This window comes from Theobroma cacao, chromosome 3 (assembly GCF_000208745.1).
Source record: "Theobroma cacao cultivar B97-61/B2 chromosome 3, Criollo_cocoa_genome_V2, whole genome shotgun sequence".
Lineage (NCBI taxonomy): Eukaryota > Viridiplantae > Streptophyta > Magnoliopsida > Malvales > Malvaceae > Theobroma > Theobroma cacao.
Window position 1 is genome coordinate 26,139,405 of NC_030852.1, and position 27,617 is coordinate 26,167,021.

Consider the following 27,617-nt stretch of genomic DNA (forward strand, 5'->3'; position numbering starts at 1 on the left):
AGCCGAGCACTGCTTGATGAAATAACTTCATATAGAAAAGGAACTGCTATAGAAACAATCAATTCCAACACTATTTGATTATTATAAAATGAGTGTTAAAACCACTAGTTTCATGATTAACAAAAGCAGTTGTTTGATTAATAAAAGTAGCTACAATTGAAGAATAATTCGAATAAACGACTGAATTACCAAATAATAAATAGTAGTATTAGTTACTTTCCAACAGTATTTATTGCCACCTTAACCCTCCATTTAAATGCTCAGCAACTAGAACTAGTTTCTAATAGTAGGAAACCAAAATCCTGCAGCAGAATCACAACTACTAGAAATGATATTGGGAGTGTAAGTCATCAAGTTGTCCAAGACCATCTCACAAGAGACCTTTAGCAAAGCTCTTGACGTGACAGAACCCATCTTAAACCTGACCATGCCCATCATACTCAAAGTCAGCGGCACCCTTTCTTTTTTATGATCATTTTCCAGTTTCTGGTTTACATCATCTGGCAAAACCACCCCAAGACCCGTCAAGGGAGATTGCACCAACATCTCGTCCTTGGGTGGTTGGAAGAAAGGTGGAATCTCACCGCTGCACAAGCGAATGCCATAATAACTAGCAACAATGGAGTTATCATGTTCATAGAAAAGACCGATGTGCCTGGCGGGATTGTTCACTTTCATGGTGATATTAAACAAAGACGAGAACCTTGTAGGGGAGCTGTAAAAGATAGGGTAGTAAAAGAAAACTTGTTCAACAGAGAAGGAAGGAGAATGTGGTCCAAAAACATAGAACAGCATGATTGGGATACCAATGACGGTAAGAATGGAGAAAAACATAACGGCACCAATCAAACAAATTTGGACTTTTGGATGGGAAGAAGTAGTGGTGGTGGTGCTGTTTGCGGTGTAATTATTATTCTGGAAATGTCGCCTTCGATGCTCTCCCAGCACTGCATTTCGAAACATGGGTGGGGGAGTAAGTGGCCGGTCCTGGTAGTGGAAGCTTGGTGAAGAGGGAGGGACATTGAAAGCAAACCTCGGGCTTCGGAGTCGATCAGGGCCTGCTAGGTTATCGCCAGGACAAGGGCAGCCTCGTTTTGGGCTCTCATTTGGAGATGCCATGGCCATGCCTAATGGGAGTGCAAAAAAAACAAAAAAAGATGATCGAAGGAGTGTGTGGTTGAAGGGTGGAAAGGGGAAAAGGTTTAGCGCATGGTTTCTGTTTATAAAGGGCAGGAGGTGTTTTTGGCATGATTTGAGAGATCATTCAAGATCTGATTTGATGCTAATGAGTTATACAAAAGGTAATAATTTTGAAATTGACAGCATGAACTGCTTTGTTGATTTGAAGATTTTGGTGATCATGGTTGACGGAAGTAAATGAGGGAACAGAGAAAAAAGTATTCAAGAAGCATTCTCATGGCAATAAGATTAAGGTAACTTCTTTCCATTCTTTCTTTCGACTGCTAAAAAGGTTGCGCTTCATTTTCAATGTCGCCATTTATTGAAGATTATTTCATCAAGAAATTAAATAATTCTGTAGAATGAAAAAGGATTATATCTTTTGACGTGTGGGAGGGTGGAAAACATTGGCCTGCTATTATTCAGTGAGAAGAACTGTTCGTCAAAAATTGCATTCCATATGCCTGACTATTTTGATGAATATGAAAGACAACACACAAGATGAAAGAAGCTTTCAATTCAGCCTGGGATTATTCGGCGGTCTAAATTCCCATCAACTCATTAAATTTCTATATTCATACATTTTATTCAGTTTAATTTATATATTTAAAATTAAGATAATTTAATTCTTTAATTTTAAAAATTTTTCTAATTTAAGCCGTCATGGAATGAGTTGACACTATCGTGACGCTTACATGACACTTTTGGTGTAAAAAAAATTTTCAAAAAAAACATTGACATCATATAAATTAAATTGACTAAAAATCTATAGCATAGAAACTAAATTGAATAGAATTAAATTAAAAAAACCTTTAAAATATAAATATTTAAGTATTAAAAATTTATCTGAGTTATAATTACAATTCCTATACTATTTCATTTTCATAAATCGAACTTAATAGTACTTTTGGATTTCTTCAAAAATAACCATTCCAAAGAACGGCAATTCCTGAAGCATACAAATCATTAGTAAAAATTTAAAAATAAGGGAAATAGATATTTCCATTCCGCTGTAAATGTAGAAATTGCTTATTCAACCAACCACAAGGCAGTAACTATGTAATCTATCTTTAATCGTCAGTAGTAACAATGACGCTCATCATTGATATAAATTCATTACAAAGACACAAAATTTCACCACAGACAGCAGCTACGAGGTAGTACTTTAAAAGTTCAACTGGAAAAGATATAAATATTCCTCTAGAAAATAGTGAAACGAGTCAAAAGTTTTTGCAGCTGACTACACAGGACAATTTTAATCAAACAAGAAAATATAACAAAAAAACCACAACTAAAGGTGCCTCTGGAAGGAAACAATGGTTCTCCTAAGTCATCCTCTGTGCAGCTTCCTTTGCAAGAAGCTTCTCCTTTGCCTTGGTTCTGGCCTGCGACTTGGAGCCCATAATACCACCTCCCCACTTCTTCCTGTACTCATCATACTTATCATTGAAGTTAGCCTGCGACACAAGTTTAAGTTAATCATATGATGTATTATTTTGACAGAAATTAATTACAAAAAAAAAAAATTGCAGATGTAATCTTTACCTTGATGGCCTCAAGGATTTTGCTGAACTCCAACTTATCCTCATTCTTAACTGTGGTCAAGCACAAGACAGCAGCAGTTTTCTTGTGGACAATCTGCAGTAGTGTAAACACCAATAAGTAACCTTCTTGCTTAACTCTATAATTGGCAGAAAAGCACAAATATCTGAAAGACAACTACCGATCCTAAACGTGATTTCCCCTTGACAATGCAGTAAGGGACCTCCATCTTTCTGCACAAAGCAGGGAGCCACACTACCAACTCTATGGGATCCACATCATGAGCAATAACAACTAATTGTGCCTTGTTCTGCAGCACACATTGTAAAAAACCCATTACTTTTAACAACTTTCCAATAAACATAATGCACAGAACCACACTGGCTAAACTGATGAATCTGGAGAATCTGAAAGGCAACCTGCTCAATAAGGTAGGTAACATGATTAAGTCCATATTTCACAACAATTGGTTTCTTCGACTCGGGAGCTTTTCCTTCAGCCTCAGCCTGGGCCTTTTTAAGGAGACGTTCCTTCTTGGCTGCCTTGTCCTCTGGCCTGTACTTGAGGAGCAACTTGAACAGACTTGTTGCTGCAATAGGAAATTAAATAATCAAGTTGTAATTCCAATTACTATGAACGGAAATGGAGTTTTGAAGCAAGAGAGGTGGAACGAATAAAACAAAGATGGAAGACGCTACAAAAATAACAAGGAATGCAGGATACCACAAGATATGACAACAAATGCCGCTGTATAAAAACATTGAAGTGATAGAATTAGAACATAATTTGGACAAACCATTACGCAGTCAAAACCCCTTTCTTTAATATTTTGGGTTGACACAACACTTGAACAATCAAAATTATAGGTTACATAATTACCTCATCTCCCACAACTAACTACAAACTTCAGCAAGCCAACTTTACCATGTCTTCAATGTGGCAATTCTTTTAGCAGTGCCCCATGTTCACAATAACAATTATTCCTTTTCTATTGTCAACTAGACTAATTAATAGGAGAAAGAACAGAAAACATATTATACATTTACAGTAGCATATTCAATTAAAAAATTCAATTCCTCAGTCATAATCATACAGCAAACACCTATGCTAAGTTAACAGGAACACACACGAAAATGGAAATATAGAAATCTGATAGATTCCATTCTCTCACACAATGTGCTATTTAACCAAAACAACAACCACTAGTCAAAGGGTAGACAAAATAACCCTTGAGAAATTTAAAATTTGCTCAAAATAAATTTTGTGAATCCTCAATACATAAGTAGAAACAAGTATGCAAAGATTTCAACGCATACCAAGGTTCTTATCAAGGGTCTTGGTAAACTGGTTCAAAGCTGGTGGGACCTTCAACCTCTGCTTAAGGATCCTCTTCTTCCTTTGAATGCGAACAACCTTAGGCCACTTCACAAATCGGTGCAGATCCTTCTTAGGAGGTAAAGCCCCCCCAATACCAAACTGCTTTGGACGCTTCTCAAACAATGGATTGGCAACCTTCTCCTAATTTCCAAAATCAAAAGGATAAACAGATGGTGAGACCACAATAAACTTAATTGATGGGTTCAGGGGATTAAGAAAGTAATGAAAATTACTTGTTTCTTCTTGGCTGGTGCAGCCACCTTTCCACCTCTCTTTGGGCCCTGCATTGAACAAAAAGTGAATAAAAAACAAAAAGATGAACCCTTGTAAACAATTCCATCAATCCAGTCACTAGGTTTACACTAAAGTTAAATCACTAGTCACTAAATATATGAGACTCTAACAAATCAACGTCTCCTTTTCTATTTTGGGAACTCGTTATCTACAGGGACAATTTCCTTCGAAGGACCAAAAGTCCCAAAACTTCTTTAAAACTCTTTGAGCAACACAAACATTAGTCCTTTTAGCTAAACTAAAAATTATGATAATCTTTCAATGTAATCACTTTTCACTACATTATGACAAAAACCGCCATGTATCTGATCATTTCTACTGAAAGGGATCCTGACTAAATAAATCATTTTTTGCCGAGTAATTTACAAATATCATCTAGCAAAGTTTCTCAGGTTCTAATTCTCTAGCTAGATTTCATACAATATTAATCCAACTAAACCAAGTAAACTACAAAGGACACAAATAACACAAACAAAAAGTTAAGTGATCTGGAAGACCAGTTTTAGGGACAGTTTGAAAGGAGACAACTGCCTAGATACACATCAAGAGAAGAAGAAAATCTGGAGTGGGGTTTTCCGATGTACCATTTTCTGCGCCTCCTGAAGCTTCTTCCAAGCTTTGTTGTTAACTGAGAAACGGCGGAGGAAAACCCTAGGAAAAACGAAGAAGCTAAGCCGAAACAACTAGGTTTTATATAAGAGAGTGGGTAGGTATATATTGCTGGCCCTTTTTCTTATCGGTTACGGCCATTTGCGCTGCTTGGGCTTGACCACTGAGCAAGATACAGTTGGGCTTTACCTCCAGTTTGGGGGCCCAGTTCTTCACTAAATCGTTTTTACTCCATCAATTTTCATGTAGAAATCCAGAGTCCATATTTAAAAATTTTTATATGTTTTAAATTATTCATAATATCTAAAGAAGCTCCTAAAAATATTTAAAAAAATTTGACTAAACTCTTAGTCTTTTATTACATTCAATTAAATATTTATATTTTATTTTAAACTAAATAAACATTTATAATTAATTATTGATTAATTTTTATTAATTAAAATATCACTTGTTATTTTATACCGCGTGACGCTGACGTGATATTCTAACAGTGCCATAATAAAAGATGACATGGTAGCTGATATGACGTGATGATATGATTATATGGTATTTTTTATATTCTAAATCAACGCTGCGTGAATATAAAATAACAAGTGACATTTTTATCAATGACAATTAGTCAATGATTAATTATAAAAGTTTATTTGCTTAAAATAAAAAGACAAATACTTGATTAAACTCAATAAAAAATAAAATTTTTTTAAATAGTACACAAACTTTTTCAAACAATATACCATTGAATTATTAGGTTTTCATGAAATAATAATTTTGTGTTTGTTATTTTTCCCAATCTTGCTAGGATATTACATGTCTCCATACTGTTTAAATATAAAAAAATACGTAAACTTGTATTGTTTTTAATCCTTTAGCGGTTTAAGCTTGCACGTGATTAGTTGATTTAATGAATAAAAATTATTTTCTGACCTTCACCCACAATGTTAAGATCCTAGATTGAGTTTTATTTGGATAGCTAATGATACTAACAACATGCTTAGTTCCATTCCCTTTATTCCTAATCATTCTTTAAAACTTTATTTGATTACGAGGAATGATCATTGTCAATGATAGTCATTTTGAAAGTTAAGGAATAGATTACAAATGTTAATAAATAAAAATGTCTTTCATAAATTTAAAAATAATAATAATAATAATAATACAATTTATTCATTTTTCGTAATTTCTTACTCTTTTTATCCAACTGCCTCTATCTTTCTCTCACTAAATTTCCTCCACTGCAAAGAACGGTGGCAGTGACAAGTGGAATCATGCTGTTATGGCCATATACGCTCCTTAGCCAAATCAGGGGGTAAAAGCATCAGATTCCACTGTGAAAATGCTAAATTCGACGTTCTCTAATCAAATCCAACCACAATGAGCACATATTGGCGTTGCTTTATGCCGCTCATGGTCAACAAACAAAAAGAAAGAAAATAAAATGAATTTGAAATAAAAAGGTTTGAGTTTTAATTATAAGCTATAAAAAAATAATATTTTAAATTTAAATTTTAAACATTTTAAAAATAAAGAATAAAATAAATAATGATATTAATGTTTTAATTCCTACCAACTAAAACATTGAAATAATTTATAATTATAATTCTTATCATATTTCATTCCTATCAACCAAACTACATAATAGTTGATTTAAAAAAAAAAAATTACATAATAGCTATTAATCTCTTATTATGTTCCCATGAAATGATTAGTTTCATTTCTACTTTATTCTATTCCACGAACCAAACACATTATAAATATATTAACCTATTTTATATTAGTTTTTTTAATAAAAAAATACTATAAAAGTAAAATTAATAATAAAAAGTAAAAGTATTATTGTTACTTGTCCCAAACAATATATAATACTTTAATTCTAGATTCTAAAGTATGGTTTTGGTTCATTATAAGGATGCAGCTGAAAATTATTTTGGTTCCAAGTTGATGATGATAGCAAGATTCCAATCCTTTTACCCCAAACTTCCATTTTGTTCTTATAATACCGTTTATGCTTATGATACATCTTAATGATAAGAAAATGCTTTAATCATACTTGTTCAGTATTAATATCAAAATTTTCTTAGCATAATGCTCGAAAAGCTTATGAATTATTTAGGAAAATATAAATAAATTATTATTCTTTTATTGCATTTAATTAAATATTTATATTATTATTTTAGATTAAATATGTTTTTATGATTAATTATTGACTAATTACCATTAATAAAAAAATACAACTTGTCAATTTATGCATTCATTGCACTGACATGAAAGGTAACAAATATCATATGATCAAGTTATCATATCATATTAACATGTCACATCATCGTAAATTACAATATATCAATATATCATGTCAACATCATATGATATTTAGTGACAAGAGATTTTGACAAAGTACTTAACCAATTCAATTTGTTCGAGTAATTAAAAATATTATACTAATAAACTTACAATCTTATATTTTTTATGTTTCACTTTTATTTTTTAATATTTAACTACAAACTCGTGTTGATATCCATCATTCAACTTTGGATATTTTGAAATCATGATATTCAACATCTCAACTGACACTAGTATTTTTAGTTTCAGTGTCTTATTTGAGTTTGATAAACATTGTTATCATGTGTTTTATTTTGCTTACTTTTTGTGAATTCAAATATCAAGTAACAATCGGATTCAAATTCTGACACATCTATCATAAATCAATCTAGTATCACAAGAATGGTAGATTTACTACAAATGATTCTTATATTTAAGTAAACAAATCTTTTAATAATATGATACTTATTTAATTGTTGGCATAATACTTGAAAAAGTTTATAAATTATTTAAAAAAATCAAATAAACCTTTATTTTTTAATTATGTTCAATCAAACCTTTATACATTTATTTTAAGTCAAATATGCCTGTATGACTAATAGTTAACTAATTATCATTAATCACTTGTCATTTTATGTTTTTGTGGCATTGATTATGTGATGGATAAAAATATCACATGGTAATGACATCATACTACATTAGCATGACACATCATCATTTATTATTACTTGTCAATATACTACACTAACGTCGCATTATATAAAATGATAAATGACATTTTAACTAACAATAGTTAATCAACCATTGGTTATAAAGCTTATTTGACTTAAAATAAAAGTATAAGAATTTGATTGAATATAATAAAAAAAAAGAGTTTACTTGAAATTTTTTAATATTTTAAGACTTTTGCAAGTACTATGTCTAAAATTTGTTACTTATATATGTGTATATATATGTATGTATGCACGGACGCGTTTAAATATCGCTAACTCAAGTTTCACAAAGATAAAGTTTGAAAGAAAATGAGAATGATATTGGACTTTAAATGCAACAATACTTCAATAAATTAAAAAATTCAATTAAGTGTATCTTTATAGGAACCAAAAAAAGACCCGTACTTCGTAGCGGGTGTGTAAAATTTGATAAACAATTGTATAAAAAAATTGAAGTTAATGATATTCTTGTAGATTGTTTAAAGAAATTAAAAAGAAGTTGCGTGAAACTCTACATTAAAGATAAAAATGAAAATAAATTTATATAATATTCACTATTAAGACAAAACAACACTATTAAATAAATAAAAGTGTCTCATCTCTCACAAAATGTTAGTTTTCCTCAAATATGAAATATTCGTGATACTATCCTCATAACTAAGATACATCCACCTTCAAGCACATTGTAATCCTATGGTTACAACATTTTTTTTTTTTATGAAAATCAACTACTATGTAATTTTGTAATTTAAAAAATCCTTTATAATAGCATCGTAGATCTCTGAAAAAAACAGTAAAATTGAAAAAAAAAACAAAATAAATGAAATATAAATATAAATTTTATGGCATCCCCTGCATAAGGATAATTGAACTTTTCCATTACTCATATTGTGTTTTCTATTATATAGTGTTTGTTAAAATTTCATCCTTTCTTTTGAGAACCCATGATGAATTCATGTAACATTAGAAAATAATTTATAAATAAAGTTATTGCCAATAAAACATTAAAATATTAAAAAAATAAAAGATTTTTACATGATTGAAAACTTGAATCAATCAAAAACCAAACATAAAGCACCTGGGCATGATAATTAATGTCTAATGGTAAAAAAAATGAAAATGGAACATGAAAAATAAAAAATGAAAAATCTCAACTCTTAGCCTTACTCTTCACCATGCAAATCTCGAAAACTGTTTTGTACCTGGAGAGTAAAACAAACCCAATATCAAAGATAGAAAAACCAAACAATAAATGAAAATACAAGGTAAAAATCAAACCTAGCATTGGGGAAAAAAACACTATCAATGGAAAAAAAAGCTGAGAACCCACAGACAAAAATAAAAGAAATTTAAAAAAGAGTAATTATCAAATAAATCTTAAGAAAAAAAAAGGAGAGAAAACATGAAGAAAATAGTAGAAAGAAGAGAGAAAACAACAAGTGAAAGAAACACAAAGAAATGATAGAAAGTTGCAGAAGTTATAAACAAAGGGGGTAGAGAAATAAAAGAGAAGGAGAATACTAAAGAAAAAAGATAAAAAATGATAGAAAAATGGGGCAAAACTCGATCCCAATACAACTCTTAGTCAAGAAAAAAATCAGAACACCATGTCTCAAAACCCATTACTCTCAACAACACAGCACCACGTGTCAGCATCCATTACTATGGAAATGAGAGAAAGTTACGGAGGCTATATACAAATGAGCGAGAATCAAAGAGAAGAAAAATAGACCAAAAAAGATAGAAAAATGAGACAAAATCCATCTTAGAAATATGGGGTGGCAGTTGTCCTTTTCTATTCATGGTTTTGGGCTTGTTGTGAGTTTCCAAGGGTTGTAGCTTGGGTTGGGTCTAATCCACTGTTAGTGAAGCTGCAAGGCATGACATCAGTGAGTTTGTTCAACGGACCCTGGATGTGGGTGAACAGCTCTTAGTTAACAATTGTAGCACCATGTGTCTAACACCTCTGGCTTTCAATTATCTCGCAATTGTCTTCGTCTTGAGACAATTTTTAACATATGTTGATTGAGCTTTTGATGGCACAATGTTAATTTTTAAAAAATTATTTAATAAAATTTATTCTTTGATTACATTTAATTAAAATTTTATATTTTATTTTGAGTTAAATAAACTATTATAATTAATAGTTGATTAATTATTATTAATTAAAATATTACTTGTTATAAATTGAAATATTATTTATCATTTTATATTCATATGATGCTGATGTGGAAGGTGAAAATGTTATATAATAATGTCATCATATTACGTAATCATCAAATATGACATATTAATACACAATATTGTATAAAAATGATGTATGATATTTTGACTAAATCAACTATTAGTCATAAGGGCTTATTTGACTCAAAATAAAAATATATGATTTTTTAAATATAATAAAATAACAAAAATTAATTTAAAATTTTTAAAATAATTTAAATTTTTTTGTAGATATTATATCTTAATCCTTTTGGGAGAGCTACAAGTCTATCTTATCTTGCAACTATCATCAACTTTTTTTAAGTTAATTTAATTTATTAACATTACTTAAAAGTGATGTATTGATGCTTTTGGAATAAAACTTTGGATTTTATATTTGTCAATATTATATGCATAATGGGGGATTAAACGGTCACAATGTCATTCTTCCACATTCCAATTCAAAAAGGGGATGGAGAAAGTGAATGAGTGGGCAACAGCTACCAGGTTCTTATAATATTATTTGTCAATATTATATTCATAAGTAGGGGAGAATAAGTCGAAGCTTGTGACGTGATTGTCACGTGTCAATGGATTTTTTTTTTTGTTTTGAAATCGTAATATATAATAAATATTAAAAATTTAATTTGTGAGTTGACATGAAGTCTGATAATAGAAAATAACAACAAATTTATATTTTTCACTGCAATGTTTTACATAAAAAAATATTTAAGTATTATATGATTACTTAGCGATCTTAAATGAAAATTTTAAAATATACAAATAGTCAATTTGAGTTTGAAAATATAAAAAGAGATTTTTAATTTTTGAAGTATTTCAATTAAATTGTTTAAAAAGTGGAAAAGAAAGCTTGGACCCAAGACCCAACTTGAATAGAGTTGGGTTGGGTTGGGTCGTGTCCAGGACAAGAGGCTTTCTAGGTTCAGATTAAATGTCTTAATGGTCAGGTCCAGAACCCACAATCCAGCTTGACAAGCCGGAGCCAATTTTCTGTTAAGCGCCGCCTATTTGACCTGATTTTTTTCTCAATTTATTTATATTTTAAAAGTAAAAAATAGATCAAACAAGATATCGTGAAACTTTTGAAAAAACAATATTTTTAAAAAATCAATATTTTTTTAAAAGAACTCTTAAAAAAAGAGATAATTTTTTCTTTTTATTTTAAATACGACAGTTTTTTAAAAAATATTATTCCCTATCTAAATTGATCTCCTTCTTTTTCCCTTTACAAATCATAAAAACGCAAATTACGATTTCTCCTTTCTTGACACTTTTTAAAAAAGATTTCTAAAAAAGAAAAAAATAGAAAACTCAATAATAGAATAATAAAATATGTGATTTTTTTATTTTTATAAAAATTTAAAAAATAATATTTAAAGTTTAAAGTTGCATTCATGTATTATTTTAAGATTTTGTTATCTTTTTTACCAAAAAACATTTTATTGTCAAACATATTGTTTTATTTTTTCACTTTTTTCTTTGAGAATTGAAATGTTATGGTTCGATTGCTTGCTAGATCAATAAAAATATAATATTATTATTATTACTATATAAAGTTTGAAAGTTCGTTCTGTTTTCATATAAAAAAAAACTTTTTGATTTTAATATAAAAAATTATACATAAACTTGAAGCAGATTTATTCTACTTTAGTTTATTATGTAGGAATATAATAAAGAAGGGATATAATAGAATTATTATTAGGTAAATTGATTAATAGAATGGAATAGAGTAGTAATTATTATTATTATTTATTCTAATGTTTGGTTAGTGCGCATAACTTTAGAATAATCAAGGAATAAATGATAAAATGACAAAACTACCATTTATTGTAACAAAATTAATTTTCATAAAAAATAAAAATAAATTCTATTTTTATTAAACATCAATAATTTATTATTAAATTATTAATATTTAAAACATAAAATTATTGAATATTTGATTTATTAATTAGTATATAATTTTTATTTTAATTATTTGAATCATTTTTCTCTATTTGTATTTTTCATGTCTTAATCTTTTAATTTATATTCTCATTAAATACCAATAATTTATTGTTAAATTATTAAATAATTTATATTAAATTAGTTATATAAATTTTTATTTTAATTATTTGAATAATTTTATCTATTTGAACTTTTGATTTTTTTAATCTTTTAATTATTATTTTTATTAAACATCAATAAAAGAGAAAAAAAAGAAAATATATTAAATAGGGATATTTTCATCTAATTATATTTTTCCCCTATTCCATCAGCCATGGAATGGCTAATAATGGGGGGAGGGAGGGGAATGGTTAAGCGTTTTTTTAGGTAAAATGCTGCCAAACAAGGGAATAAAAATGTGAAAGAAATAAAAAGGGAATGGTTAATGCCAAATATGTCGTTATGTTAATTTTAATTAAAATTAAAATTTATATAATTTATTTTATTAAATAATTTTAATTTAATTTTAAATATTATTATTTTTTATAAGAATTTTATAATAATTTTTAAATTAAAAAAAACTAAGCCAAACAGTTTATAAGTATACAGCTTTTCCTATGTATCCATCTTTGAATTTTTGAATACGCTAAGCACCAAGACATGAAGGTGCTTTACGCTTTGTAGACTGTAGCATACCAAAAAAGATTTGCGAAAGGATTTGTAAGTTGATCACATAAGCTAAACGATTTGCAAAAGACTGGACAACGAATGGGGTGTGTTTACAGAAAAGGAAATTAATTGTCTGTTTTTACTTTTTACAGTTTTACTCTACTGCGTATGGGGTAAAAGAATACAAAAAGTGACAGGTGTCAAGTGTACAGCAGGCACAGCAAGTGGGTGAATGTAGGTAGTCGCAGCAGCAAGGGAAATCATAAAAATGCGGATTCGTTTTTGGCTCCACAAAATTTCAGGTTTTGCCGCGATGCAAATGGCATGGTAAAAGAAAAAAGAAAAAACAAATCCCGCTCTCCCCCAAAAATTTTTTTTGTTGCCCGCTCTTTCCTCCCCCTTCTTCTCCCCTCCCTCCCTGGCTCCCGCGCCCTAAGAAAAGTTTTGCTTATCTCAAATTTGCCCCCCAAATTCCCCAATTCCAATCTCTCTCTCCCCCCAAAAAAGTCAAAACATCAAAGCCGTGTTTTTTTTCATTGCACTGCACCAGAGCGACTCTCCTACTCTCTACTCTACTCTCAACTCTCTCGATCTTCTAGGGTTCCTTTCAATTTTAGGGTTTTAGGGCAAAAACTGATTTTTGCTGTTTGATTGGTGGTTTCTATGGCGACGGAAACCCTAGAAGAGAAGAAACCAGAGGAGGAGGAGGAGGAGGCTGCTCCGGTTAACGCTAAAGAGGAGGTTAAAGAAGACAAAGAGAAACAGGAGGAAAGCAAGGAGGTTTTCGACAAACAAGTTTCTGGGGAAAGTGAGGAAAAGAAGGAACTTGACGATAAAGAGGGAGAAAAACAGGAGGAAAAAGAGGAAGAGAAAAAAGAGGAGAAAGTAGAGAAAGCTGAGGAGACTAAGGAGGAAGAAGAGAAAGAAGAGGAAGGGAGTAAGAAATCGAAAGGGAGTAGTCGAAAGCGAAGCTCCAGGAAGGAGCCAACTGTGTCTAAGAAACCGAGTCGAGAATCGTCTGAAAACAAAAAAGCGAGTCAGGAATCGGCCGAGAAGAAAGAGCCTGTGACGCCGAGTAGTGATAGGCCCACGAGGGAAAGGAAAGTGGTGGAGAGATATTCAGCTCCTTCCGTTGCCAGGTCTTCATCTGGCAAACCTTTGTCAATTGAAAAGGTATTTTTTTTTTTTGGTTAAGGTTTTATTAGTTTTTTTCTCCATTTTCTTGTTTCTGTGTTTTGAATTTTTTTAATTATGTGTTGCTTCAGGGTCGCGGTACACAGCTTAAAGATATTCCAAATGGTAAGGATCTTTTTCTATCTTAAATGTTTTTATTAAGGTTCATGGAATTTGATAGTGCTTGTATTCTTTATTCAATTGCGGATGACTTGTAATGTAATATAGTCAAGGTGATAAATATAGTACAAGTTGGAACTTGGTTAAATTCAGTACTTTACACCATTTGTTGGGTATACGTTTTGTTGAATGCTATAAGCAATTTAACACTCGATTATTATGCATTGGAAAGATCAGTCTCCATAAAGTCTCTCAATACTGATGTGAATAATAGCATTCTTGCCAGTATAAAACTACAGTTACACTGTTGCTATGTGCAATTTGGCCATTTTGACTGTCTTTGAGCTTGGATAAGTACTATTAGGAGATTGAAATGGAGGAAATGTTGGGTGAAACGCTGAACTTTTAAAATTTTGTAAACATAGGATGGCTGTGAGGTTTTTGAACTTTTATGATAGTGTATTCCATACTTGCTGATGATGCTTGCAATTATTTTTCTTGGTTCTTATTTTCTGGGTATCAGGAGTTGATACCAATAATTTCGTTATGGATTGCGGTGCTTAGTTGGAGTTTTATACATGCTTGAATTGCTTGTGAAGTTAATAGAAAATATGGTAGTAGTTGAATGTTTTAACATTTAGTCCTTACTGCTTACCTCTTGCAGTTTTCATCTGGTATTTGACCCTCAAGATTGTCTCGGATGACAAACAGATTTTAGTCCTGTTGTGATGGCATTTTATTTAATATAGTCTTGTTTGTGTTTGTTCAACTTTGTTGTTATTGCAGAGTCTGGCCTATTTTTTCTCTGATATTGTAAACTGTTTCAGTGGCTTTCAAGTTGTCGAAGAGAAAACCTGATGACAATCTGCAGATGCTTCATATGATACTTTTTGGAAAGAAAGCAAAGGTAATCAAGTTATCTTGTCTTGTTGTTTCATTATTCTTTTTTTGTGCTAATTGTATACTTATATTAAAAAATTTTACAGCCTCACGGTTTGAAGAGAAACATTGGCCAGTTTTCAGGTTTTGTTTGGGCTGAGAATGAGGTATTTTCTTTGATCTAATATTCATTTTTTTTCTGTTGCTGATCTGGGTGGTTCTCTTATTGCATTTAGTAAAAGTAGGATTAATTGAAGATGATGCTTGACTTTGTGTGTAAGCTATTATTCATTAAGTGAGACCTTCTTAATGCCCATTGTCTCATTTTTTCAGCAGGAAAAACAAAAATCCAAAGTAAAGGAAAAACTTGACAAATGTGTTAAGGAAAAATTGGTTGATTTCTGTGATTTGCTGAATATTCCAATAACGAGGGCCACTGTAAAAAAGGTCAGTAAGAAATATATACTTTTAATGTTGTTTGAGTATTAATTTTACTTGTTTATTTGGAAAATAACTCATTTGTTTTTTCAGGAGGAAGTCTCTGCCAAATTGTTGGAATTTCTGGAATCTCCCCATGCTACAACTGATGTTCTACTGGCTGACAAGGAACAGGTTCTATGTTATTTCATAATCTTTTACATGTTATGGAATATTTGGCATGTTAACTGTCAGGGTGAGAGTGAATGGAATTCTTATTCATCTTGTTTCAGAAAGGTAAAAAGCGTAAAGCTACACCAAGTAGAAACATCAGTTCAGGGGAAGCATCAGATACATCAGCCAAGGTTTGTCTTCTTTGTTGGTGTTCCATATTGATATGTATTTTTTTGTTGTCTACTTATTATGCATCTTCATCATGGACTAGTACTTGTTTCTGAATGTATTGTACTGCAATTTTGTATTTTTAATTTTGTTGATTCCATCTTATCTTTGTTTAAATTTGTTTATTGTGTATGATTTTTGCCTCCTCTTCAGTGTTTGAGTAAATTCTTTTGATCAGTGTGATGTGGTTAATGTTGGTGTTTGTTAGCCGTAACTACAAATGATTTATGCTTGGGGTGCTAAAGTGCTGTTCTCACCTATAAGGTTCTTTATAGAATAGGCTAATGTGATATCATCAAACTGATCATTTGTTATTGCTATATTAAGGTTGATAAAATTGGTTGTTTTGTCAATTAGAATGAAGTTTCATAAGGGTCATTAATTGATTTAGGCTGATCAAAGTTGGTGCTCTCAAGACTTGAATTTGCATTCCAATTTAGTCTTGTTTATCATGCCACTACTTAGTGGTCCCTGAGTATGTATCGTCTATGTTTTATTTCTTTGTTTTGTATTATTAATAGAGTTGTGATACCCATTCTATATCATGTATTGATTTCTGATTTTGTCCGGTTATGGAGAATTTTTTCTGTGATTTATTCATGAAGGTTGTCAATATGTCATTTTGGTTTTGTGCTTATTCCATGCTACTATAGTTTTGATCCTTCCATATCCCATTTTAACCAGTTTAGAAAAAATTTTGGTGGTTTATTTGCAAGTTTAAGAGATTTTTTTATATAAAATTTTCCTTGAATATTTGTGGATTCAGTACAAAAGATGCCTTATTCATTCACATGATGTTTCATGAGTTATCTCAAATGGATTGTCGTTCCTATGTGTTTTTGTTGGTACCCAGCAAGTGTTATCTTTGGCTTTTAGTTATTGTGATTAGTTTCTCTGCAGCATCTTTTTCTCCTGAATTATACTATTTGTTAATGATAATCTTTCTAAGGTTTGTGGTCAGAATTTCACTTTGAATAGAATTAACTATGATGATTGCGCTTTGAGCATGATGTTGGCACTTGTAAGTGTACAAGAGAAGCGTGTTTAGTTTTTTCAAAGTTTTTTCTATGTTTGGAGGGTTAGCACATAATACTGAAGTCCATTATTGTGTATGCGTCTGACATGGATACTTTAGGATAACTGATTAGTCACAGCAATTGGGGAACAACAAAGATGGCATTTTCACATTATATCAGTTCTTTGTCATAAGTTTTGAAACTACTTTGAAGAGAATACTGAAGCTGTTTACATGGCTTTCGTAAAATTTGTTTGATTGGCTTGTTCTTTTCCTTTGTTTCTGTTTATCTCTAGAGTCATTGTCAATGTCCTTGTTTTTGAAAGTGGACATTCAATTTGGAATGGAAGGAGTATTTGTTTTGCTTTTAGAAACTTTGTGCCATTTGGAAATTGAACCTTCAATTTGGAATGGAAGGTTTGCTTGTAGAAACTTTTAAGAAATCATAATGCAAGTAGAAATAACGACCAAATAAGGGTTTTGTTTATTGTTGCATGTTTGTATTTGCTACAGCCAAATAGTTTGAGGTTTTATATCCCGTTGGTCTTTTGACTATCCAAGTTCCCAACCTGTATTGTTCATCAATGTAGTTTTAGTAAATTCTTAATTTGGTTTTTGTTGGGGGAATTTTGATTGCAGTCTCACATATCTGTCTAAAATAAGGATGTGTTTGCAGATAATGTGGATGGCAACTGCAGTGTGAGAGAATGATAACTTTCTTTCCATTGTGTCTGTTTCCTTGTATCTATCTATGTTTAGTCTGTATGACATTTTTGGTGGCTGAGAGTGCTTGATGCTTGAGTTGTTATTTTGTTTCCAATTTCGCTCTACAGAAGCGAAGAACAAGCCAAGGTGGGGAAAAGCGTAAGCATTCACCCAAAGCTGAGGAAGAAGATGAGGATGATGATAAAGTTGAATCTCCTGACACTAAGGGTGATTCTAATGAAGACAATGCTGACACTATACCAAAAGAAGAGAGTGATGATGAAGATACTAAATCAGAGGAAGAAGATGAACCCAAGAAGTCCACCAACAAAAGCACTTCAAAAAAGATTGCAAAGGAGAGTCCAGAATCAAAAGGCAAGGATAAATCTACATCTGGAAGGAAGGTTACACCTGCAAAATCTGTGAAAAGTCCTTCAAAACCTAGCAAAAGATCTTCTGGATCAACTGCAAAACAAGTTTCTAGTGATGTTGATGGGACTTCTGGCTCCAAATCAAAGGGTTCTGTGTCAAAAAAACAGAAAGTTGAAAAGGAAAGCTCGAAGGATGGAAGTTTTTTCACCAAGGACAAGGTTGCTGGCAGGAAGCGAACAAACAAGTCACCTGCAAAGGTTTCTGCCAAGACTCAAGGTAGATTTCCCTATCTATGCTATTGTTGTGCATGTCTACTCAAGCTTGTTTGGAAGATGTCTCTTAAATTTGGATTTGTTTGTGTGGATAGTATAAAAAGAGTTTCTAGGCTAGGCATATTTTATGTGGTTTCTTGTGTTGATTGATTTTGATGCTCATGTGTTGAGTATTTGCTATTACAGGTAAAGGCAAAAGTGCCAAGAAGCCTAAAGCAGAGCCTAGCAGAGAAGAGATTCATGATGTGGTGGTAGATATTCTAAAAGAAGTGGACTTCAACACTGTAAGTACTGTCTTTTATCCATATGTTGGAGATGGAAATGATTAAAATGAATACTATAGTGCTAAAATTTTTTTCTGTTTGTGATGCAGGCAACATTATCTGATATTCTTCGGCAACTTGGTATGATTACCTCTAGTTATTTAAGTTAGAATATTTGATATTTAGATTTGACTAATTGTGAGATTTGGTTTATGTCAGGTACGCACTTTGATCTGGATTTGATGCACAGGAAAGCTGAGGTGAAGGATATTATTACTGATGTGATAAATAACATGTCCGATGAGGATGAGGAAGGGGAGGAAAGTGAGGAGAATGCTGATACAGGTGGTGAAGCTGGTAAAGATGGGGATGGGGATGATGATGATTAGTTCACTTAAGGAATTATATGACCATGTAGAACATGTGAGATATGTGCAGCCATCGGTAATTTATCTCCCTTTGTGGGATCTCATTTGTAATTCTCAGAAATTATAAATTGGAGTAGTCATTTTAGATGTTCAATAGGTGGGATTGTACCATATGAGTTAGTGACTCTTTTGTAGTACCTTGTTACTGGCCTGGCCTGGCCTCAATTTACATTTTTTTAGTTTTTTGTTTTCTGGCTTCATCTCCCTTTCTAGATTTACTTTTTTTGTTGAAATATTTTTAAGCTGTATTTAACTGTTTCGTTACAATTGACCAGTGAATGCTATTCTTGTAGTAAATTTGGTGCAGCTTACAAGATTTGTCAGACTTTTTGGATGAAGCAATTTTGTTTTAATCAGAAATAAGTGCAAGCATTTACGTTCTTCCTCTACCCAGATGCCATGGCTGCATTCCAAGAGGATCCCAGCATTGATCCACTGCGACTCATTGAAACATTGATGCTCTAAATATATTCCTCGTATATCATGATTAATCATCCATGTTAACTCAGAGCAAGGGCAACCGTTTCTCATAACTCTTACTACAATTCCTAGCAGAGGATCTCTGCTTTCACTAGCTGCATTATGGCGGGGAAAAACGCAAGAAGCAGTGCAATCAATTCCCCAAATTGGCATTCTTTAGTGGAAAGCGAATCCTTCAACTCTTCTCTAATTTCAGTTCAACTAGTGACAAACAATGGTGAAGACTAACAAAGAGAGGATTGTAGCATAAAATTCTCCTGCAGCAATTGAATAGTGTCATGTTGATAACCAATAAGAGTAATGCCAATTTGACACGGAATGGAAAAAGCGGTGTCATCTTCCGCCGCCGGCAGCTCGTGACAAAAGATTGGAGCAACAGATTTAGCTACAAGAAAGATCTCATGTTTGCTGTTGCCTATCAAGAGATGTAAAGTGATTTATTATATATACTTGGAGATTTAGTGATGATGCTGTTATAGGCCCGAAGGGGATATGCCTTTTGCAAAATTATTTCACAATTATTGATGATGTCGGTTGTGAGATTGGGTGTTGGCGTTTTCGTCCGAACAAGCTGTTTGAAAGGTCATTAAAATTAATGGAGGCAGTTTTATTATATACTGAACTTGTGCATTGCATGTCTGTATTGTCTGACCTGTTCATCCCTGCAAAGCTTACTCTTCTGTGCTCCTTACCTGTTTCGCGAGAGGACAGAGTCTTTCTGAATGTTATAATTTTCAATTTCTCCTCAATTTGATACCCAAAGTTGGCAGGCTAATTTGGTCCGATCAAAATATATACTTAATTCTAATTAAGATTTCCAAGTTTCTCCTAGTGAACATTAATTGTTTTTTAGTAAAAGTTTGCTTGCTGCAATTTAAGGATTGAATTTTCTCAAGAGGCATGCACCGTAGTCCTTTTGACTTGGCCTTCTGTGCTTAAAAAATACTTGTTAAACAGGAGAAGAGTTTGATTAAAGATTATGAAACTTTTCTACCTAAAAGTTCTGATTGAAGTATTTGAACTAACAAGCATTTAAAATTTGTTTCCAGCATTAGATTAATCGATTCTGTGCGACGCAAGCAAATCCAAGGGATAAGCGTCACATAAAATTCTGTTTCTTGCAAGCTAGAACATACGTTCTCCACATGCCATTTCTTGACAAGCAGATGCAAAGATATAACCTTTTGATGATACTTGCCCCTCCTCAGATTATTCATGGTCAACTTTGATTAAATCGGTGCATTTGTTTTTGAAGCTTTATTATATGGGAAAGGCTATTCATCAAGGAAACATGCATTATTGATGATTTTGGAAGGGCGGCTTGGGTAAAGGATGGAGGTTTTCGTGTATTATGGTTTATTGGCTATAATACGCACTGAAATCCTTTAGTCTGATCATGATCATAACACGTATCTCTTGGTTTGCAATAAAGTATAGAGTCGAGCAGGAAATTAAGGAAAGCGGCGTGTGATTTTTACTCTTAAACTTTAGTTAGATCAAGATGTAAATTCAGTGATAAAATTTCATCAAGTGACCTACTAATGAAAGCCAACAAAACCAACCAACCCCGTGGTCTCTCTTCCCTCTCACGCCAGACTTCCTGCCTGGTAATGTTTTGGTGCATGGACCAGTGGCCTACCACATCTCAAATGTCCTTAGTTCGGTCTGTACAAAAGTTCCAAGTCCTAAAATGGAATCAAGGGATACATATATCTTTCTGTCGTTCTCTCTTTTGATGAGTTTCTTCAATTCTAGGGTCTTGACTCGCATGAACCATTTCTCCACTGCCATTAGCAACCGTCCCTTTCATATTGTAAGATTTTGTCAACATCGTCTGCTCACGCTTTTCCTATATAACTTCTGCTGCAAAGCAAAGGAACATGCAAATATCAGTTGCGTTACTGCTTCATAGTCCTTAATTTCGGTTCTCAGGTATGTTTTCAGTAATTAATTTGATTCTAACTCAATATATCAACTAAATTGCTCATGGTCTGTTTGTTCTGTGATTTCTGTCATAAACACAAGAAGCTTTTTAAGCCATTCATGTCCCACTTGATTGCAAGCAACGATACAACTAGAAGGGCAACATGTGACAGTTCTTTTTATTTATTTTTTGCTTAACTTTTATGACAACATCAGCTTTCTTTCAGTTGTGATTAGGTTTGGTTTCTGAGGAGCATATTCAAATGGCGGATGTTAGCAATGGTACCTTTGAATTTAGCGTTAAGCAAGGAGAACCAAGTCGGGTTCTTCCAGCAGAAGAGACAGAGAAGGGTCTCTACTACCTCTCAAACCTTGACCAAAACATTGCAGTGATCATTCGTACTATTTACTTCTTTAGGTCTGAGTCCAAAGGAAATGAGGATGCTGTGGAAGTAGTAAAGAATGGGCTGTCAAAGATCCTTGTTTACCATTATCCACTTGCTGGGCGGCTAACAATCAGTTCGGAAGGAAAGCTCATAGTGGACTGCACTGAGGAGGGTGCTGTCTTCGTTGAGGCTGAAGCTAATTGTGGACTAGAGGAGATTGGAGACATAACAAAGCCTGATCCTGCTACTCTTGGAAAGTTGGTTTATGAGATTCCTGGTGCTCAAAATTTACTTGAGATACCTCTTTTGGTGATTCAGGTTTGAATAGTCCCCGACTCTTCTGTTTGTTGTTTATCTTGCATGTCCGAGTAATCCTTTGGCTTGGTATGGAAAACTTATTAATTTTAATAGTGGTGTGTGCTGTGCTTTGTCTCATCTGAAGTGCCTTTAAGTATTGGAAGAAGTAGGGAAATGAAGAGGGACAAAGACAGAAGCTGATCGATTGAATAGTACTTTCAACATCCATTTGGTTCTGGACTCTTTTTTCTTAAGTAGTTGTTGAAAGTATCTTTTTTTTTTAGTTATTTATTTATTGTTTTTATTTTAGCACCGTTTGAGTTAAGACCAAGTGCTTCTCTTTGAGTTCTCTAATTGCATGCTCTGTTTATTTCTTTTTTTTATACTCAAACCTTCCTGCGTTCTCCAGACTATAGAAAAGCTACTGCTATTTGAACTTTTATATCCTTCTTTTTCCCAATAAAACCGGTACCATTCTTTCAAGAAAAGTAAGTGGTCATAATCTTGCCTTTCCAGGTGACTAAATTCAAGTGTGGAGGATTTGCTATTGGGATGAGCATGAACCACTGTATGCTGGATGGAATTAGTGCTATGGAATTTATGAACGGGTGGGGTGAAGTTGCCAGAGGCTTGCCCTTAAAGATCCCTCCATTTTTAGATAGAGGCATACTTAAAGCCCGCATCCCACCTAAAATGGAATTTTCACACCACGAATTCGATGAGATTGAAGATATATCAAACACAAGCAAACTCTATGAAGGAGAAGAAATGCTCTATAGGTCATTCCTTTTTGACCCAGATAAGCTCAGACAGCTCAAGGAAAAAGCCACGGAAGATGGAGTTGTATCCCAGTGCACCACATTTGAAGTCCTAGCAGGCTTTGTCTGGAGAGCTCGGTGCCAAGCATTAAACTTGCTTCCCGAGCAACTGACTAAGCTTCTCTTTGCTGTTGATGGACGGAAAAGATTTATCCCTCCATTACCTCAAGGCTATGCTGGTAACGGGATTGTGTTAACGAACTCAATAGCTACTGCTGGCGAGTTAATTGAGAAGCCGTTGTCCTTCGCGGTGGGATTAATTCAACAGGCGGTTGGATTGGCTACAGACAGCTATATGCGATCGGCCATTGACTATTTTGAAGTAACAAGAGCAAGGCCTTCTTTGGCTGGAACTGTTCTGCTTACAACTTGGGCTAAGCTATCTTTCTACTCAATAGACTTTGGGTGGGGAGAAGCTATATCTTCGGGGCCAGTAGCTTTGCCAGAAAAGCCAGTTATTCTTTTCCTGCCTAGTCAGAAAGACAAGAAAAGCATTAATTTGCTTTTGGGGTTGCCAGCTTCTGCAATGAATATCTTTGAAGAACTAATGCAGATTTAAGCAGTTAGAGGATTTGTTCTGTTCTAGTACAGATAAGACATATTTTCCAGGTTCTTTTGTTGATGCTCTGACTTAATGTCAGGGGAATTTAGTGTTGGTGAAGAAGCAAGTACCATAACAGTTCATTTCCTAACTGGAGGATGGGTTTTGCTGCTACGAACATTAAGACCATGAGGTTGCAACTCTGTGTCCAGATGTATACTTGCATTCGTTTCTAAGGCTTTATGCCAGTAGTCTTCCTAAATTCAAGAACAAAAATAACCTCAGATCAGCTAGAGTCTGAGTCATATAGGTTATGTGCTGTGCAGTTCTCACTTAAATGGGCGTCTGTATTGTTTCTTTCAGTCATGTTCGCATATCAAAAGTAAGAATTAATACTATATTGGAATAATTTGAAAGCCTGAAGAGGCCTTCGACATAAAAACTTACATGGTGTCAAAGAAAATTAGCTTTGTGATTGAACTATGAGAAAATGCAGTCTCTAGGAGCATATATTTTCTCCAATTGCTTCCTAATTCTGTTGATTAATCCATGTTCATGTGCTAGAATTTCACTTCTGGTTTTGAATTGCCTTATTTCCAATCAGGCGATAAAAAAGAAGAAGTAAATTTGCACATAAAAAATGCCTAATCATTTAAGCATACATATGTTCATGTGACCTGAAGGTAAAAATAATATTGAAAGCAAATGTTTGAAGCCTTAAACCTCACATTTCTCATTGGGATAGATCAATTAATCCTTTTCAAACACCTTTTCCTCCATCCATAAACTCTGCCAGGTATCAATCATTGAGCCAGGTGGGTAGCAAGCTATTAATAATTGTCATGAAAAATCAAACACGTCTCTTCTCCTTTTCTTACACAAAAAAGAAGGCAATCCCATAAATTAAATGAATTTATTGGTGATGTAATAGATATCTCCAATCCTCCTCGTTTTGCAGAGCGTGAAATGTGGACTCCAACACATTCAGTACCCGCAAAAGGGCAGGGCCACCAGCCATAAAAGTTGAAGTAACATGCCAGTTACAAGGAGGGTACAGAGCGGGCAAACCCCACCTTCTTGAATTTGATTTTACTGCCAACTAATGCGAACTGCTTTATAAAAGCTGCAGAAGAATACACGAACACCACGTATTCGAAGGTTCAGAAGGACCTGCGACTGCTATGTGTCAGTGTCACAATTACATTACCCAGTTTTATGTGATCCCGCCATGATCAGCCCGACCGCGTTCAATCATGGCAGAAGACGGATACGCCTTATTTTCTTCAACTCAAGTAATTGCAGTATCCACAAAAAGCGACCTCCGGTCCGCAGCTGCCACATTACCCTGTTCCTAAAGGATGGCACGTGCGACTGTTGATGGGAAAGAAGACGTTGGATATTTTTAATAATAATAATTGATGGGACATAATTTCATATTTTAAAAAATAAAAAATATTAAATAAAGAAGAGTATAAATCTTTAATAGTTAGATTAAAGTGGAATAATATACAATTTGAATCATGGCCAGGCTTTTCAAGTTCTGATTGATTTTCAAATTTAATTAAAATAATAATATATTATTATTTAATAAAAATACTTATGAGGTAGAGTTGAATTAAATGGTTGTTTATTAACTATTAATTGTGCTAACAGTCTTGTTTATACAAACAAAGAAACTGACATTAATTGTTTTAAATAGAGACTCCTTTGGTTCAAAATAATATACAAAAATATTATGAACAATATTTTATTTTTCCATATTTTTTAGAGTTTTTTCTATACTATTTTATTTAAAAAAAATATTATAAAAATTTGATAATTTTGTTATATACTAGTGAATATTCAATAAATTAGTTTTGTCCATTCAAAATACAATTAATGATTGGACTTTATTGTATTCTTAGAATTTATTGTCTATAACATTTTTGTATATTATCAATGAGGTGAATAAAATGTTGAGATGATATCATATATATATATATATATGTCGTGGAATGATATTATTATTCTATGTGTTTTGCACAATCTTGTATTAAGAATGACTGTTATAAGTAGAATATCAAGAAAACTGACTTTTGATTTTATAAAATTAAGCTAGTTTTGTGGTGACAATTTTCAAAGATGACGGAAGAAGAAGCACTTCTCAGTTTTAAATTTAAACGTTATTTATGTCATAATTACTCTTAATAAAAAAAATAAAAATGAATTTATTGTTACAATTAAATAACAGACAAAAATGAGATAACGAAAATTACATGTGCAAGGGACACTTTGAAAAGATCCACACTTGAAGCACGCAACCTCCCCTTTTGAATAGAACTTATATTAAGTCTCAACCTCGATCACCGCTCATTCCTAATCTTCCCCTGCATTACTACCCATGGCCATCGCTAACATTATTGTCCTTGTTTTTCAACTCTTTCGAGTCCAAAGAAGTTTTGGCACCCTTTAAGGATGTCCAAGTTTTCCTGTACAATACAATGACAACCAGGACTGGCCCTTGGCTAAGCCACCCAAGCCAGTCGCTTAGGTCTCAAATTTGAAAAGATCTTATATTTTTATAATAATATAATTATATTAAAAATATATAAAAATTAAAATAATTAATAAAATATTTACTTATTCTGTTATACTTAATAAATATTTATTTTTTTCCACTTTCACATCGGTATTAATTCTAAACTATTCGTCTCATTTTCTATTAAAAATATGTAAAAGTAAAAAAATAATTAATCAATTAACATATTCTTTCACTTCTTTAATTATATATTTAATAAATCTTAAATTTTTATCACTTTCTAATTTTTTTTTCAATTCATAATATCCACCCTTGGATTTTTTTTCTATCATTTGCTATTTCTTCTTTTAACTTCATAGTTCCTCCAAAAAATATGCAAGAATTTTATTATACTATTATCTTCATGAGCTATAAAGCTTCATTTATGATTTATAATAAGTATTCAATAATTAAGTACTATTATTTTAATTTTTATAGATTTTTTTATTTTTAATTTAAAATTTATATTATATTATTATGTTGTCTTCATTTTATGTAATAGTTAATTTATCTGAATTAAAAAATTTGATTGTTGATTTTATATTAATTATTTTAAAATATAAATAATTATAATAATTAAATATTTTTTATATTTTATAATAAATCTTTGAATAAATCAAATTGAAAATATAAATTTGATTATTCAAAATTTTAAATTTTTTTTCTTAATTTAAATAAAAAAATCACATTTAAATATTTTACTTTAAATTTTTAAAATTATTAAGCCGCCTTGATGACAACAAAGTGTTCATAAAAAAATGACAAAGAACACGAGTAAAAGAGCTTGAGCTTCATTCTCAATATTTCTCAAATTTAAAATTACTTTATTCAACTTATTAAAATGGTCTTTCGCAGATGTAGCTTTTTTTCATCTGAAACCTACATGCCCTCTGCTTTAGATAAAGCCGATTAGGGAAAGATTTGGTCCAACAAATATCTTCCAGCTTTTTCCATAAGCCACGGTGAGTCGTTTCAACAACTACCTCCCGAAGAACCTCATCTGATAGACACAACTACATTGCCGACTGCTTACTTTTGCCTTTTAACACATACAACAGTCCTTCGTGTATAAAAATCACTCTCGTTTTTACACGCCAAAGGCTAAAATCATTTCTGCCATCGAAATTGTTGACATCAGCCTGCCTTTATAGTCACTCCCGCCACCAAACTCTTGCTACCACCAGCATTATTGAAAGCGATGACGAACAACAAAACTGTGTGCTTCTAAAAAAGTTTACTCTGATGTCAATTTGTTGTGATTTAATCCTTAATACAAACCACTTACTTGTTGTGGAAGACGATCAAAGTAATCAACTTACAAATTGGATTGACCAACACGAAACATCAACTAATAAAAAAACACAAAATAAGAAAGAAACTGTAAAAAGAGACTACAAAAGTAATCCCCTTTAACATAATCCTACCCGTTTTGCGTTTCTTCTTCCTCCTTCTGGTTCTTCTTCTTCTAGCTTGAAGTCCGAAATTAGGACTAAAATCCGATTCTTCTTCTCCTTTCTCTTCCTCATCTTTTTCCTCTCCTTCTTCATGTTGGGTTTTTTTTTTTAATTATTTGGGTTGGGGTCTCTTCTTCGAATCTGGATTTTTTTTTATTGGGTTTCTTTTATCTGGGTTTTCTTCTTCTAGCTTGGATGCGTAAGATCATGGAATTGTTGGGCAGATGTTGGAGCTGGAATGGGATGCGGGTTGGTCTTTGGTAATTGCGT

At 32.4% G+C, this 27,617-nt stretch overlaps 4 protein-coding genes across 5 annotated transcripts; 2 read left to right on the plus strand and 2 right to left on the minus strand.

The window, feature by feature from the left end:
* On the minus strand, positions 274–1,125 carry LOC18605148. Its single transcript, XM_018117095.1, has one exon. The coding sequence runs from the start codon at positions 1,123–1,125 to the stop codon at positions 274–276; it is 852 nt and encodes a 283-aa protein (XP_017972584.1).
* LOC18605149 (60S ribosomal protein L7a-1) lies at positions 2,245–5,096 on the minus strand. The gene is made up of 7 exons (XM_007037990.2): positions 4,977–5,096; positions 4,332–4,379; positions 4,038–4,239; positions 3,141–3,310; positions 2,903–3,031; positions 2,725–2,817; positions 2,245–2,636 (listed from the first exon to the last, which is right to left on the minus strand). Exons 1-7 carry the CDS (start codon positions 4,977–4,979, stop codon positions 2,505–2,507), a joined length of 777 nt encoding a protein of 258 aa, XP_007038052.1. The 5' UTR covers positions 4,980–5,096; the 3' UTR covers positions 2,245–2,504.
* LOC18605150 (protein DEK) lies at positions 13,157–19,188 on the plus strand. 2 transcript variants are annotated; one of them, XM_007037994.2, is made up of 11 exons: positions 13,157–14,018; positions 14,111–14,144; positions 14,966–15,045; positions 15,125–15,184; positions 15,354–15,464; positions 15,549–15,629; positions 15,728–15,799; positions 17,685–18,204; positions 18,387–18,484; positions 18,574–18,604; positions 18,683–19,188. In XM_007037994.2, exons 1-11 carry the CDS (start codon positions 13,509–13,511, stop codon positions 18,850–18,852), a joined length of 1,767 nt encoding a protein of 588 aa, XP_007038056.2. In that variant the 5' UTR covers positions 13,157–13,508; the 3' UTR covers positions 18,853–19,188. The 2 variants fall into 2 exon arrangements, with proteins under 2 accessions (XP_007038056.2, XP_007038053.2); XM_007037991.2 differs by having other exon boundaries at positions 13,158–14,018; positions 15,351–15,464.
* On the plus strand, positions 20,993–23,773 carry LOC18605151 (omega-hydroxypalmitate O-feruloyl transferase). Its single transcript, XM_018116833.1, has 3 exons — positions 20,993–21,303; positions 21,522–21,998; positions 22,494–23,773. The coding sequence occupies exons 2-3, from the start codon at positions 21,558–21,560 to the stop codon at positions 23,352–23,354; spliced, it is 1,302 nt and encodes a 433-aa protein (XP_017972322.1). The 5' UTR covers positions 20,993–21,303; positions 21,522–21,557; the 3' UTR covers positions 23,355–23,773.

Coding starts and splice junctions, on each gene's coding strand:
- LOC18605148 (XM_018117095.1), bottom strand. CDS start 1,125: ATGGCCATGGCATCTCCAAATGAGAGCCCAAAACGAGGCTGCCCTTGT.
- LOC18605150 (XM_007037991.2), top strand. CDS start 13,509: ATGGCGACGGAAACCCTAGAAGAGAAGAAACCAGAGGAGGAGGAGGAG. Junction 15,800..17,684: donor CATCAGATACATCAGCCAAG/GTTTGTCTTCTT, acceptor TTCGCTCTACAG/AAGCGAAGAACAAGCCAAGG. Junction 18,605..18,682: donor TGATATTCTTCGGCAACTTG/GTATGATTACCT, acceptor GGTTTATGTCAG/GTACGCACTTTGATCTGGAT.
- LOC18605149 (XM_007037990.2), bottom strand. Junction 3,032..3,140: donor TTACCTACCTTATTGAGCAG/GTTGCCTTTCAG, acceptor TGTGTGCTGCAG/AACAAGGCACAATTAGTTGT. Junction 2,637..2,724: donor AAATCCTTGAGGCCATCAAG/GTAAAGATTACA, acceptor CTTGTGTCGCAG/GCTAACTTCAATGATAAGTA.
- LOC18605151 (XM_018116833.1), top strand. CDS start 21,558: ATGGCGGATGTTAGCAATGGTACCTTTGAATTTAGCGTTAAGCAAGGA. Junction 21,999..22,493: donor TACCTCTTTTGGTGATTCAG/GTTTGAATAGTC, acceptor TTGCCTTTCCAG/GTGACTAAATTCAAGTGTGG.